The sequence below is a fragment of the Elephantulus edwardii genome, unplaced genomic scaffold (genome assembly GCF_000299155.1).
Source record: "Elephantulus edwardii isolate Elephantulus edwardi_28Jun2011 unplaced genomic scaffold, EleEdw1.0 scaffold00003, whole genome shotgun sequence".
NCBI lineage: Eukaryota > Metazoa > Chordata > Mammalia > Macroscelidea > Macroscelididae > Elephantulus > Elephantulus edwardii.
In genome coordinates, this window is record NW_006399753.1 from 20694990 (window position 1) to 20710952 (window position 15963).

Consider the following 15963-nt stretch of genomic DNA (forward strand, 5'->3'; position numbering starts at 1 on the left):
ACGAGTTCAGTTTGGCTAGAGTAAAAAGCACATAGTCGAAGTAAAGCTAGTTTCAAAAGAGGGGGTAGGACTGTTCAAAAGTATCTTACTGAGATGGCTCTAACCTTGAACCACATTGATAACCAACTGAAAGCTGACCTGCCAGCAGGTTTTAGAGGCTCAACTTCACGCAAGAGGAGACGGCTCTTCTTTCTCCCATGCAACAAGTGGAGGTTTCAAACTGCCTGCCTTTGGATTAGCAGCTCAATTCCTTACCCACTAGGCCACCAGAGCTCCCTTGAACAATATCACTAGGACAATACTGATGACTCCAGAGCCAAAGAAAACTGTCCTCAAGCTCACTCACATCATGATACTCCACCTGGTGAGGTGATCAGTCCCACATGCCAGAGATTAGAACACGTCATAGGTGTCGACTGGAAGGAGCCCTGGTGGCATAGTGTTTAAAGTGCTTAGCTTCTGAAAGGTTAGTGGTTCAAATCTACCATCACTCGTTCTTCAGGGCAAAGATGTAGCTGTTTATTCCACCAGGATTTCTAGTTTTGGAAAAGCTATGCAGATGTCCTAATTTGTTCTAGAAATTGAAAAATTCAAATTGATTGTCATCAAGTGGAAAATGGTTCATACTGACCCTTCAGTGAGTGTTAGGAAGCTGTCTTTTACATAGGGAGCTCCGGTGGCTTAGAGGTAAGAAGCTGTGCTGCAATATCAAAGGCATGCGGTTCGAATCCACCAGCTGCTCTGTGGGAAAAAGGATGAACAATCTCCTCCTGTGTGATATGTGCCTCTGAAAACCCACCAGAGGGTTAGCTATGGTTTTATTCCAACTTGACACCACACAACAGCAACAATGTAACACTTGAGAGGAGACTGTCCCTCTTCCTCCCAAAGAGTCACTGGTAGATTCGAACCACCATCTTTGGGTTTGCAGCTCAACTCTCTACAGACCAGGCCTGCAGGGCTCCCTATACTCTGTCCTGTGGGGCCATTCAAACTCCAACTCATTGCTGTTGAGTCGGAACTCAGAGCTGACTTCTCCGGCTGATTTCTGAGACTACAAACTGCAAGGTGTGAGACTAAAAACAGTGAGTTTGGTTTTTGAAAAAGGTTTACAAAAGCAGCTCTCTACTCATTCTTCCACAGGTGGGATTTGAACTTCAGACCTCATTAAGAATAAAGTACTTGAACCACTCAGGGGTCCATGACTCCAAATACTGGACTCAAATCCAATGCAAAATGTACTGCATAGACCCATCAATTTAAAGTTTTTTTACAGAAACAATCATACTGGCTTCTACAGGAGAGAGAAAATCAAAGGTAGCTGCTGTTTATGTTGTTATAAAGTCATAGTCTACTCTTTACAATGGATGAGTACATGAGTTAATTGTAATTTTCATATGCCAATGCCTTAAAAAAATTGTTTGCTATCAGGGGAGCTCTGGTGGCCTAGTGACAAGAAGCTGCACTGCAATCCCAGAGATAGGCAGTTCGAATCCACCAGATGCACTGCCAGAGAAGGAGGGGCCATCTCCTCCTGTACCAGTCAGATCCAACCTGACGGTACACACACAGAGAGAAAATAATAAAACAAAAATTAAAAAAAAAATATTAAAAAAATTGTTGGCTATCTTTATCCTGAAAAGAATCGTATCCTGATTCAAAAGCAAAACCACAAAAGATGTTTGCTTTCTAAGATATAAACTCTTTTCCAAGAGGCTTATATCTCTTTTCCTTTGAGGTGCTCAAATCTATATCTTACATTTCACTCCAGAAAATTCCATCTGGCATTTGAATGTTTTGAAAAGAGGCAAAAACTCATAAGTAAATGGTGAAAACAGGCAGAGGACAAAGTGAGCCAACCTTCCCTTCACAAGGGCCACTCACTTTTCAGTTTCCTAGAAATCATAGTGCATGGAAACTCTTCTTGGGCATGAAACCATCAGTCCTCTCATTGTGAGGCCAGAAAGGTTTAACTTGGAGGTGTGTGATGGTTTTAAAATATGCTCAGATACTCTTCGATACTCTTCTGTATAAAATGTGAGTCCCAATTCCCTTTCAGTTGAGCTGAGAGTAGGCTAAATGCTTCACTGCGAACAAATTGAACGAGGTGAAAATGATTTCTGGTCACTTCTGGGATTAGACTTTTTTTTTTTTTAAAGGCTCTGTGGCCTCTCCTCCAAGCAAGAGCTCTCAGACTAGCTCGCTTCCTTTCTCTCTAATTCTGAGGCAAGTGGCTGTTATGTCATGAGAACAATCAAATATACGTACAGAGTTGTCCACAGGGTGATGGACTGAGATCTTTTACCAACATCCAGTAAGGAATTTAAATGTCTACCAATAGCGACATGTATATGCTTAGAAGAAAATCCTCTACTTCTAGACAAACATTCAAAGGACCACAGCCTCGGACCTGTCTCGACTGTGAGGTCTAAAGAGATCCTGACCCAGAAGTGGCACCAAGTCATTTCCAAATCTCCTGAGCCACAAAAGTTATGTTCGTCATTTTAAGTTGCTAAACTGTATGGTTACTTCACTAACAGATTACAAAATATAGAACTTCTCTGTAGGTATAATCAATGTAAGGGGTTATTTTGTAATATGCGGGGGGAAAGATTAAAAAAAGAAAAAGGATTCATTATGAATGTCTGTAGGTGATCATGTATCTGGAAGACACAATCCAGCAAATAATCAGAGAACGGTCTTGTCCTAAATAAAACACATGCCAATTGGACTCGACCAGGTAAGTAACAGGAGCTCTGGTGGTGTAATCAGTAGCGTGTTGTGCTGCCACCCAGGAGGCCCCTCATCTTGTGTGGCTCACATCTACAACCAGCTCTTCAGAAGAAAGATGTTCTGTCTCTTCTCACTAAGATTCAGAGTCCCATAAAGCCAATGAAAGTTTACCACGAGTTAGAATCTACTACAGAGGGTGAGTTTGAGTTTTGTTGCTTTGTTTTGAGGCACTTGATGGGTAAGAAAAGAGAAAACTCTATTTGTCTGGAGTTCATCTTTCAAGAGATGAGAGATAGACAATGGAAAACCAGAAGAGGAAATCACGTATTTCAGCAGAATCTTATTAGCAGTACAAAGACAGCCATATTTCATGTAATTGAATGTCAATGATAATACAAAAGAACATTGAGAACTTGTGAATATTTTCTTGCCAGTCACCAGATTATACTGATTTACTGGTCTTCTATTTGTAACTAAGTTGATAAAAAAGAAAATTAGCCAGAGATCATTTTTCCCAAGAAGAAAGCAGGATACATGGTATATTAAGAAGTTGTACAAGAAACAATTGTTACCATTACAGATTCCTGGCTTTGCTTTTGTTCTGAATTTGAGACCAAAGTTCTGCCAGATATCTCTTCAGTTCCACCAGCTTTCTTTTCAACCACAGGAATAGTAAACACAAAAAGCTACTGCTCCCTCCCTGCTGAGTCATTCTGAAACTCAATTTTCTTTCTCGACTTCTCAGTCTTATTGATCCACAATGTAGCCTGAGGATTAGACACAGGGCAGCTCTAACACCCTTCTCTGTGGGGAGTTGCACTGCTAAACCAAAGATAGTTAGACTCTACCAGTGGCTCCATGGGAGACCAATGACCGATCTTCTCATATTCAATTTACAAGTATTCAATTGTCTGGATTCATAACTGAGTCTCTGTCAGGAGAGGTAAAAGTCCATCCACTGAACCACTAGTAGTTTATGTTGTTATGTGCTGTCAAGTTGGAACCAACTCATAGCTGACCCTTGAGTGGGTTTTCAGAGGCTATAAATTACACAGGAGGAGACTGCCCATCTTTCTTCTTCAGAGCAGTGGGTGGATTCAAAAACCAAGCATTTAGGTTGGTAGGAAAGTCCGTACCAATAAGCCACCACTGGTTAATGAATCTAACACCCTTCTTCATCAAAGACCACGCCGAGGGCTGCCTCTAAATTCCAAACACGTCCTTCCCTCACAACTCAGAAACAGCATTTAGCACCTGCCATCTTGTCTAGTCAGTAAAGCATTCCTATTTCTTCCTTAACCACGTCACATTTTCTATTTGAACCAAACAGTGCATGCCAGGGTCTAAGCACAGCAATTGGCAAATGCATTTAGTATCTAATACACGAAAGGCATAAATAAGGGGATTATCTCACACGTTGCTGAGCCAAAAGCTTACATAAACTCTGAATTCAATAAATATTTGTTGATGTATCATATGAAGTAAACCAGATATTAATTCCAGCTGTTACAGATATAAACATCAAAACCAACCACTGCTTGGATGGCTTCTCTGATGCAAAAATTTCTGAAAAATCATGAAAACGGAAAGAAGTCCCTGAATACTGAAATCAGGTGTATCTTCTAGTTCGTTTCAAGCATGTGAAAGATATTTATTTAGTTTTGCAAATTATTCAACAGAAAACTTGAGGCTGGCCGAGTAAATATATGGTTCAAGATACCAGCATGGATAATGAAAGTGTAAATGAATCAAGTAAGGAAAAGAATGGATTTATTATGTAAGATACAGAGGAGAAAAAAAGATACAGAGACTGGGATTCAAAATGGATCTGTTGCAAGGAAAGAAAGTTGGAACCACATGAGGTCCTGATTGGAGAAAGGTTACAGTCAGAATAGGAATGCAGTGGTCAGAGTTCAAGAAATAAAAGAGGAATAAATCTTAGAGTTTCTTGAGGGTTGTACAATAAACTGTATTACAGCAAGTCCCAAAGAAGCCCTCGAAGCATGATGGCTGAGCATTCATAGATGCTAATCAAAAGGTTGGCAGTTCAAACCCATTCACTGATTCCACAGAAGAACAGACTGGTGGCCTGCTCCTTTAAGACTAGAGCCTAGAAAACCCTCAGGGGCTGTTCTACCACTAATACAGTGTGGGACAGGCTCAGCAGCATCTGATAACAACACTGTTGTTGTTGTGTATTGTAGAGTCAGGACTGACCCCCAGCTGACCTTCTGGTGGGTTTTCAGAGGCAGTTAATTGCACAGGAGGAGATTGTCCATCTTTCTATAGCTTCTTGCCACTAGGCCACCATAGCTCCCTCTGATAACAACAATGTTGCTGTTATTGTTGTTAGTCCAGGCATAGATGACTCATAGAGACCCTATGAACGAAAGACCTGAGCACTGTTCATAGTTTCCAGAGGCAAGCCATTTCAGAAGTGGATGCTACTCCTGCTTCCAAGCTTGTTTTAATCGGGAAGCTCCACTAAACACTGTCCACCACGGGTAACCATTATCACATTTGGCACAATATTCGAAAACAATAGTAAACCTAAATCCAAACCACTCAGGGAATGATCTGGACAGTCCCTGATGCACTTCTCACTCTCTATTTCACTCCCTTCCTCTATGTATTTGGGAAATGCCAGATTTCACTTATCTGCTATGCTCTTTAGGGAACTCTATCTATAGGTATGTAATGAAATGATTTCATGGAAATTAATATTTCCAAGACTTGTCTGAGCTACAGTTGGTGAACTCCAAGCCGATTTTTTCTGTGGTGTGATCTCTCCACAGGTCTGGCAGAGGAGGAAAGGCTCAGTCTGGCAAGAAAGGGGCCAGGACCTCCAGAAACAACAAAGACATCTTGTGACCTGCCCAGAGTGACTCAGGTGCTGGCTCTGTGCTGCCTGAGTCACAGTTTATCCATAACCAACACCATCATGGGGTGGCCTGCTGCTGCTGGATCTTCTGTGTCGCTAGGGACTCATACCTTTGTCTACGGCTACTGATTTCACAGCCTGGCACAGGGCAAAACCTTTTGAAAAGAAAATTAGAATGGAGTTGCAATCAAAGCACTGACTATTGAGTGAGTAGCTTCTATGTACAGAGCATTGTGCAAAGCACATGAGACCTGATGCTGCTCTGGGCGATCTTTTACTATGCGGGTGTGGCTGACAGTGCATGCATGTGCGTTCAGGGGTAGAGGCTTTTGTATTCTGGGGGCTCCACAAACAGAAAAGCCAGAAAGACCAGGGCTACAATGGAAGAGGGAGATGTAGCAAAGGGCATTTCCAAAGAAGGAAACACAGCTTGAACAAAGGTTCAGAGGCAGCAATGCAACTCATGGGACTCAGTCAATGAACAGATGTGGAAAAAAAGACTGTTCTTTATCTAATCCATCCTCTGCACTCCTAATTTTAAAAGCTCACCAATTTACAGAGCAGTGACTTAACATTTTGCTTTTGGACAAATCAGCATTGTAGAAGCTATATCTTGGAAAATGTTCTTTTTACTGGACTGGAGGGGGTAGGAGGGAAACTTCAAAAACAAATTAATTTTTTAAAGAGAAAAGCTAGTACACCAATATTCATAGCAGCATTATTCACCATTGCAAGAACATGAAAATAGCCTAAATGTCTAACCACAAATGAATGGGCTGAGAAATTATGGCATATTCACACAATGGAATACTATGCAGCACGCAGGAGCAATAACTTTGTAAATTATTACCTAACTTGGGAGGGACTGGAGAGCATTATGCTGAGTGAACTAACTCAGTCCCACAAGGATAAATATTGTATAAGATCGTTATTGTAGGAGCATAAGGATCCAGGAGGGGTGGGAGAGGCTGGAAGCAGAGGGATGTGGATGTGCAGGGGGAAGGGGGATTAATCATGGGGTTGCACAATTTGTTGGGTGGAGGGGTGAGGAAAATTTTAAAAATTTGTTTTAATTTGTATTAGAATTTTAAACTAGTGAAAAAAAACAAACTGGGGAAGGAAAAGGGGGAAAAAGGGGAAAAAAGAAAGAAAGAAAAACCTAAACTTTCTGTAAACTTTTGTTAAAATGACAATTAAAATAAAAAATTATTTAAAAAAATTAAGAACTAACTGGGGGGAGTAGGGAGGAAAATGTGCAACAATGAATGGGCGGAAAGTCAAGTCTTCTGTAAACATTTTTAAAATCACAAAAATTTATTTAAAAAAATGCCCTTTTTGACAACGGTCTCTTTTTCTCATTAACATGCTTGTGGTTAATACACAAACCTTAAATTTGTATAGCTCTTCCATCTGTTCCTAGAGTGGATGATCTGTATCCTTTATGGAAACTGGGTGAAATTCACCCCAAAACTATTATTATTGTACACAGCCATAAATGCTAAAAAGCAGTAGTAAACACTGCCTCACATTATAGGAAGGCAGCCCTGGTGGCTTAGTGTTGAAGAATTTGCACTGTCAAACCAAGGGTATAGCTGGGTCTCCTAGACTATTAATTTTTCAGACAGATCACCAAAGTTTTCTCCAGAGAAGTTGATGGGTAAGTTCCAACATCCTAACCTTTAGGTTATCAGCTGTGCTGTTAGTCCCTGCACCACCAGAGCTCAGGACTAATTTAGACCTCTCATTGCAGGTACTGCCACTGTATGAACCAAATGCCACACACTCCTTCACTGTACCCACCTCACAGGACTTCTCGTGGAAAGAGTGAGCGCACCTACCTCGTTCTCCTGGGGTTCCGGGCTCACCGGCATTTCCTGGGAAGCCTGGGGTCCCTGGGGGTCCTTGTTCCCCAGGGGCTCCAGGAGAGCCAGGTCTTCCAGGCTCCCCAGGTGGGCCTTGGATGGTCCGGATCGACGATGAGTGGCTGGGAATCTGGTTGAGGATGGTTGTGAACCGAGCCATGTGACCTGAAAGGCAACAGCACAAAGACAACATTCAATGATGGTCCATCAAAAAAGGGAAGACTGAGAAAGAGGGGATGAATGATGTATACTGCATTGAAACAGATGAGGGAGAGAACTGTTTACAAGGGATGTGTGATTAGGTGTTATTGTCATGACAGGAGTCCAGAACAAAGGCTGCACAGTGGAGTGGACTTGGGGGGAGGGACTGAATAACAATGAAATAATTTTTCTTATACTTTTCAAAGAAAAGAGCAAATTGGGGGGATAGGCAGGGAGAAAAGTACAACAATGAATGAATGAATGGAAATCCTAAGTCTCTGTAAGCTTTCATTAAAATTAATTTTTTTTTTATTTTTAAAAAAAGGGAGGACTGGGGACTCTGTTAGGGCTGCTAGCAATTCTATGAGACAGCATCAGCAGGAGAAGCACACCCACCTGAATTATGTTGATTTCCAACTTAACATTTTTAAACAGTTTACCTTGGATAACATCTAGATTGTATTCAAGTAAGCATCTCACCAACCCCTCAGCAAACCTCATGCAGCAGAAGTCGTAAATTCTATCTATCCCTCAATATTTATCTGACACCTAACCCCTGGCCCAGCTGCCTCTTTTCTCCAGTAATTTCCTCTCAAGCTATTTGTCTTTTTTCCCAACCCACAAAACCTGCCACACCCTGTTGCTTACAAATCCCCAGACAGCTCTGTCAGCTGCCCACCCTTTTTGCAGGAAACCGGAGCTACAGAATCTCCTTCTGGCTTCATACCTATCTAACCATATTTATATATCTGCAGATATATTCACGTCTATCTAGCACTCTAACATAAACATATAGACTACATTTTATATTCTATAAAGATCACAAGCATATTAATGTAAACATATTTTAGTCTATAAATCTACTACAAACATTTAACACAAGTGCAATATATTTTATATAAGTAAAATGTAAAAAACTATATATTATATAAATAAAAGAGAAACTATATATTATATAATATTGCTGTTGGTTGCCTTTGACTCAAGCATGACTCATAGTGACCCTATGAACAAAAGGCCTGAAGCCCCTCTACAATATAAACATATTTATTATGTCAACTTTATATATATGGATGTGTGTATAAAACTCTCTTCTTTAATCTCATAACTTAGTTATATCTGAAAAAACGTATTTCAATAGTTCTAATTATAGATTTAAAAATGATCCCCTAACGCTCCTTTTCTTTTTTTTGTTTTTTTTTTTGGCATCACAGGATAAAGTTTTTTTCCAACCTAGGTGAATTTTCTAGATGGCAATTTTGTTCCCCTTCTCAATCATTCAAACTTAAATAAAAATGGTGATGATTTTTAGAGATACTGTTTTAAAACTCCGTCCGATGCTTTCTCCCCTGAAGCGGAGGGCGGTGGGCATCACTTAGAACACCCCCCGCGGGCTCCCTGGTAGTCACTGGCAGGTGTACGGGCTGGGCAGAGTAAGCCATTTCCACATCTGCCTTTGTAGCTTCCTCTTCTGACCAGGGGGCTGTCTGCTATCAGTGGTCATCACACCGGCTGTGCCAGCTTTCCCTGTACCCTTCCCAGCCTAATTCTTCAGTCACCGGGGGCTAGAAACCAGATAACTGACCTTGTTAGAAATGATTACTCTTTTTAAAGAAATGGTTCGTGTTGGATTCAACCCATAGTGGTCCAGTAAGTATCAGAATGGAAGAGAGCTATACTGGGTTTTCTTCCTTTCTTCCTTGGTGTTTATTGTCTTTATTCATGCTGTTATAGAGAATTTATACAAACAAAACACAGGCTAGCTCAGCAACATCTGTGTGTTCAATTCAGGGACATGGTTTACCTTCTTCAACCTGGGCAACCAACCTCACCTTCCTTTTCAGACTTGTTCTTCCTCATTCCTCCCATCAGAAAACTCACTGCCCATTTAATCCTTTGAGTCATTCCTGTCAGTGTGATGCCATACAAACAAGTCTTAAAAGAAGAGAGTTCTGGTAGCCTCATGGCAAGAAGCTACACTGTAACCTTAAAGACACTCAGTTCAAATCAACAAGCAGCTTCGTGGGAGAAGGATGGACAATCTCCTGTGTGATTAAATGCCTCTCAAACCCCACTAGAAGGTCTGTTATGGGTTGGTTCCAACTCAACAGCACACAACAATACAACAACAAAAAAAGAAGAATGCTCAAAGTAGAGGTTTTTAACTAGGTAAGCCAAACTATTATGTGGCTCTTAGAAGACTTTCAAGGGATACTCTGATTTAAAGAACTGTTTAAAAGGGATATATGATTAGATATTACTGTCATGACAGGAGTCCAGAATGAAGACTGCATAACGGAGTGGACTTGGGCAGAGGGATTTTTTAACAATGAAAGAGTTTTTCTTTTACTTTTCAAAGAGAAGAGTGAACTGGGTGGGGGAGGGGAGGAGGATGGGCAGGGAGAAAAGTGCAACAAGGAATGAATGGAGATCCAAAGTCTCTGTAAATTTTCATCAAAATTAGTAATAATCATTTTTAAAAATGGGGAAAAAAATAAATAAAGACTGCTTCATGGCAATAGTCTAGGGATCTCCACAGGGTTTTCCATAGCTGGTATGTCATGGATTTTCTTCCAGGGCACTTCTGGATGGGCTCGAACCCACAAACTTCATTTTTTTTCCTTTCAAATCTACAAACGTTTAATGAGCTGCCAAGGGCATTGTTTTCTCAGCACTGGAAATTATGTGCTACCGATAAACTCAGCTCTGAGCTGGGACAAAAGGAAGAAAGAGCCCAGAGGGAGCATTTGAGAAGGTGATTGGGGTGTCAGAAAAGCGGATTCCGAATAGGATGGGATTCGATGTAAAGCTAATTACCAAGGTCAAATCAAACCAAACCCACCGCTGCTGAGTCAACAGTGACCCTCCCCCCATCCAGCTTCTGAAGCTGTAAAGCTTTCTCCTCCAGGATGACTGGGGGATTTTAACCATCAACCTCTGGACAAGCAGCCTGCTCTGGTATACACTACAGACTCTGGGAGCTTCGGAGTAAGGAGCCGCACTGCCAATACAAAAGAACACAATTCAAATTCACACACACACACACACACACACACACACACACACACGCCATTGGGGCAATATATTATATAATGAAATGAAGTTAAGAATGTAGGGAGCATTACTACTATGTCATATGGATATTAACACTGTAATCAGTTGACCCCAAGACATTTGTTTCAATTGAAAACTTTCCTTATTGCTGCAGACCCTCACTTCCGGTCTCCCCACAGTAAGAGTTTTATTTCAGAATGGAACACTGGAGTTTTGGACACAGACATGACCTTCTTGGATGGCTGCAGGCCTCCACGGTCTTAAATTGGAAACTCCTCTGGGTTAAAGTCAAAGAGCTGATCTGGTCATGTGAATCCTGGAGGTGAGAGAGTTGAGACTTGACAGCAAAGCAAGGCCACAGAGAAGTGGGTGTCTATTCAGCCTCGGATCTTCCTAGAACTGAACTGATAATCACTAGTAAAAAGAGGGGTTCATGCTAGAACCCTCTGAGTTGAATGGTGAGAAAAACTTTACTGTGCATGGTCAGAAAGAAATGTACAAAACGGATGTGTATAACAGCAAATGAACTGCCCCTGTCCCTCTGTCCCTGAGATACTGCGCTGAGGACAAGTTCAGATTGAAATGGGAAAATGAGACGGGTGTACTATCAAAGTGTGTTCAAGCCTGAAGATATTTTTGATATGAAGACTAGATGTCATGTCAAATGTCACATCAAGCCTATCCCAGTGTGTGTGTGTGTGTGTGTGTGTGTGTGTGTGTGTGTGTGTGTGTGGCGTAGAGCCCAAGGAATAAAGAGAAGAATCATAGGTTAATAAAGGCATTAGAAGAAAATACTGCTTCAAATCAGAAGTTAATTAACATCAACACGATGTGTAACCTCTTTGGGCATAGCTTCTAACAAGGTCTCATAGCTTTCAAGCACTGAACACTTAAGGAGAAAAAGGAATCTATTCAATCAGAGCTGAGGAAGGAAGACTGAAATTGATCTCAACAGCCAAGTTACATCTTCATGTCTTTATTGGCAAAAATATATTTCTTTGATGAAACAGTAGAGCCCGGGTAGTAAAATGGGCAAGCCCCCAAAAGGTGGGTAATCAGAAGCTGCCCCATGGCTCTTTGGGATAAAGGATGTGGTGTTCCAGTCCTATAAAGGTAACAGCCTGGGAAAGCCTCTGGGGAAGGTCTACTCTGTCATACAGACATGTCATGGCTTGGATGTGACTCAGTGGCCAACAAACACCAGCAGTCATGTAGAAGTCCATAACTGTGGTGGTGTTGTGGTTGTGTACGTCGAGCTGGAATCAACCTATAGCCAACCCAAACCTCCAGTGGGTTTTCAGAGGCAGTTAATCACATGGGAGGAGGCTGCCTATCTTCCTCCTGTGGGACAGCTGGTGGCTTTGAACTGCATGCCTTTGGGACTGCAGCCCAGCTTCTAGGCCACCAGAGATAAACGTAATTGTGCTTGTGTACCCTCAAGTAGGAACTGACCCACAACTGACCCACCAAGAGGTTTTTAGAGGCAGGAAATTGCATTGGAGTTGACTGCCCATCTTTCTCCCGCAGAGTAGCTGCTGGATTCAAACCATGTACTTTGGCATTAGCAGTACAATTCCTTACCACTAAGCCACCTGAGGTCCTTAGAGATGGATGGTTGTTGTTGTGGTTGTTGTGTACCATCAAGTTGGAAACCAGCCCACAGCTGACCCTCCAGTGGATTTTCAGAGGCAGTTAATCACATGACAGGAGACTTCCCATCCTTCTCCTGCAGAGCAGCTGGTGGCCTCGAACTGAGTGCCTTAAGGATTGCAATGCAGCTCTTGCCACTAGGCCACCAGAGCTCCCCAGAGGGTGGATGAGGGTGATCATTTGTAAAGATTATGTGTCTTCAGGAAGACAAAGCTCTGGAGGGGCTTTCTTTCATCTTGGCACTCCCGGGAAAGTCTCATTTGGAAGGTAATGGGCACAGCACTGCAACTCGAACGCACTTACTCTGGATGAGCTGTTCGCACACCTGACGAGCCACCGCCCTCACCATGGCTTGAGACTGCAGGTCTCCCTGGAACAGACAATGGGCATCTTAACAATCAGCTCCAACCCACCCACCTGGCCAGCACCATGAGGAATCACATCTGATTGGCCCGTCATTTCCATCAGGGCTTGACAGCTCCCCATAACAGGTCAGACTGACCATCAAGGTGCATGCAGAGAGGAACCAGGAAATGCCTGAGCACCAGAGTCCCTGAGAGCTTTATGAAAGGAAAGGGCACAAGTATTTTTGGTCCCTGATTCTAAACCAATTCAAGAGTTCTGAGACAAACCCATATATTATTTAGCACATCGTTCATGGCTTTTTGGAGCTTAAAAAATACAGCACTTTCTCCAGAAGCAGCTTATTTGACACTACTAAGGACTCAGAGAAAGAGCCTGAGCCCATGTTATAGCCAAGCAGAGCTAAAGAATTTGTTCAAGGTCCCACAAAGTGGCTGAGATCGGGGTCTTCAGCTCGCAAAGTCACTGCTTCTTCTCCTTTATCCCACAACCATTGATCAGTTTTTGAACAGAAAGAGAAGCCCCTTAAAAGGAACTACTTCTAGTTCCGGGGTCAGGTTTGTGGGGTTTTGTTTTCATTCTATGCTTGCTCATTTCCTTGCTGAATGCCAGTGTGAATCTATCAAGAAAAACATGGGTCTGATTCTACTACTGGGCGTCTGTGCAGAGATTTTATTGTTTTGATGCTGTTTCCCATCCACTATATACAAGCGTTCCCCTCTCATAGCCTTTACAAGAGAGCTCTAGCCTGGTGACTCCATCCTAAGGCAGTTATGTCAGAAGTCAAACATCCCACTTCAAATTAACAGCAGATGCTTCCTAAGGTGCAAAGCTCTTAGTAAGATCCCTGGAGGTGTGCTCCACATTGAAGTTAGCATCAATGTTTTCGGAATGAAGCCTAAGCTGTAATGGTTGTCAAAGTCAGTGTCAGTGTAATCGTCATATGTTGTTGGAGCTGAACATTGCCAATTTTTTTTTCTTATGGTGCTTGATACAGACTTCACTGTAGAGCAGCCCATAGCTCACAAAGAAGCAGTGTTCTAAAGAGTAAATGATAAAATAGAATATGTGAGGCTGATAACACTAACAAATTACATGTCCCAAGTTGTATGCACTACATATTACTACATTACTAGCTATAAGATGTACACACAAAAAGGAATGACATTCATAAATCTGATTGGTCTTAAACAAATCATAAGCTGGGGCTACCTATAAATGTCCTCCTCAAGTCCACTTTGGCAGGACACAAGTTTGATTCTCTCCATTTTTATTCTTAGAGTTGGGTCCAAGGTCATTTAGCCAGAAAGTAGTAGCTAAATAACGAGACCTTAGCTCTTCTGCCTTCCAGCCCTCCTGACTTTTCCCAGTTCCAAATATGCTCACAATCAAAGGAGCTGGGGAGAAGTGAAGAGAAGATAGGATGTAACAGGAATGAGTAACCACGGCAGTGAGTGGTCAGCCTTTAGAAAGCTCATGCAATGAAGACCCCGTGACCAGTGTGGACCAGCAGACAGAGCTGGAGGACACTTACCCGCTCTCCGCGCTCTCCCTTTAATCCAGGGACACCCTGCAAAAATGCAAACACTGTCCAGTTATTTGGAACATTGCTCTCAACTGAGCATAATGGGAATGTATCATTTCTCATTTTACTAAGGCATCTTTTCTTAGCCCAAGTAATTAAGCAAAAACAGATTTGCAGTGTCAGCTGTGAAATAGGACCCTCTAACTCAATTCCAGAAACAGTCATTAAAATATCCTACCTTCTGTAGCCCCTTTATGTATAGACTAAGATTTCGTAGGGTACATAAGACAATTAGGATCGTGCAGCAATATATCTGTAATACATATTTTTGCTTCTCAAGTACATCTTTCCACATTAAGTGCAAGTCCATATTCTAGAAGCTACTGATGCTTCCTAATTTATTTCACAAATCTCTGTTGTCTCTTATTTTCAGGAATGTCTCTCAAAGGAAAGACCCCTTCTCAACAGAAGAGTTCTGACAGGTTTATGGAATCTCATAATCACATTTTCCATCCCCCGTGCTAACACATGATTCCCCCTTCTTCACTTTCTTGCCATTATAAGGAGCTCATATATGCACCAATTCTCAGTGGAATTATTATTTTGTTACACAGCTTAGCTACTCTTTGACCCATAAGGGATCTTAACTATTTGGGGGGGGGGGTAAAAAATATTGAAAGTAAGTTGTTCTCAGCTTTTCTGTGACAAAATCACACTTATAATATAAAACATGTGTCTCCAGAAAGAATGCTTTTTTTTTTTTCAACTATGAGGCAACGTAATGGAGTCATTAAACAGCATTTTCCAAAGTTCTATGAAAAAGATAGGGGATGTCATTTAGTGATGTAATTTATTATCTGCCTGAACTGTTGTTGGCTGGTTCTTCAAACTTAACAGGTCCCAACTCAATCTTCTTATTGTCTCCACACCCTCTTCTTGGTTAACTGTCACCCGAACTCAAAGGGAGAGAGATGGATGAGACCCATGAAAGCAGGGTGTGTAAGAGAAGACCCCGCCTTCACCCAGAACACAGATCATCATCATGTGTGCTCCTTCTGGCGTGTGCATGTCATAAGGCCAAGTTTACGTCCAGTTTGTGGGCTGGCATAGCCCCAGCTCCTCATACTATGCCTGGAACAATCGTTGGTAGGTGCCATCGAGTTGACTAAGACTCATAGCAACTGTATGAAGGACAGACCTGAAACCTGCCCTGTCCCATGCCATCCTCACCATCTCCGATACGCTCCGGCCCACTCTTTACAGACACTGTGTCAACCCACCTTGTGGAAGGTCTTCCTCTCTTTCATTGGCCCTCCACCTTTCCCCAGGAGATATCGTTTTTCTAAGGCCTGACCCCTCCTGACAGTATGCACAGAGTCACTATCTGTGCCTCTAAGGCACACCCTTTTTTACTTTCTTTAAGCAGCATTATTATTATTATTTTTTTTTTTAAATTGGGAAGGGTATACACCAGGGATGTGTCCTGTCTCCATACCTTTTCAACCTGTATGCAGAGCAGATTATCCACAAGGCAGGGCTCTATGAGGAGAAGTGTGGCGTTAGGATTGGTGGACGATCTATCAACAATCTGTGTTATGTAGATGACACAACCTTGCTCGCTGAAACTGAGGAGGACCTCATGCACTTACTGCAGAGGGTCAAGGACTGCAGCCTTCAGTATGGACTGAGGCTCA

General features: G+C 42.1%; 1 protein-coding gene across 1 annotated transcript in view; it reads right to left on the reverse strand.

Annotated features, from left to right (window-relative positions):
- Positions 1-15963, reverse strand: part of COL14A1 (collagen, type XIV, alpha 1) — a 226996-nt gene that overhangs the window by 17187 nt on the left and 193846 nt on the right. Inside the window, exons 42-44 of the mRNA XM_006879473.1 lie at positions 14279-14314; positions 12685-12751; positions 7453-7641 (exon numbers count right to left, since the gene is read on the reverse strand). Of these exons, the coding sequence (XP_006879535.1) occupies positions 7453-7641; positions 12685-12751; positions 14279-14314 (292 nt within the window). The remainder of the gene's footprint in view (positions 1-7452; positions 7642-12684; positions 12752-14278; positions 14315-15963) is intronic.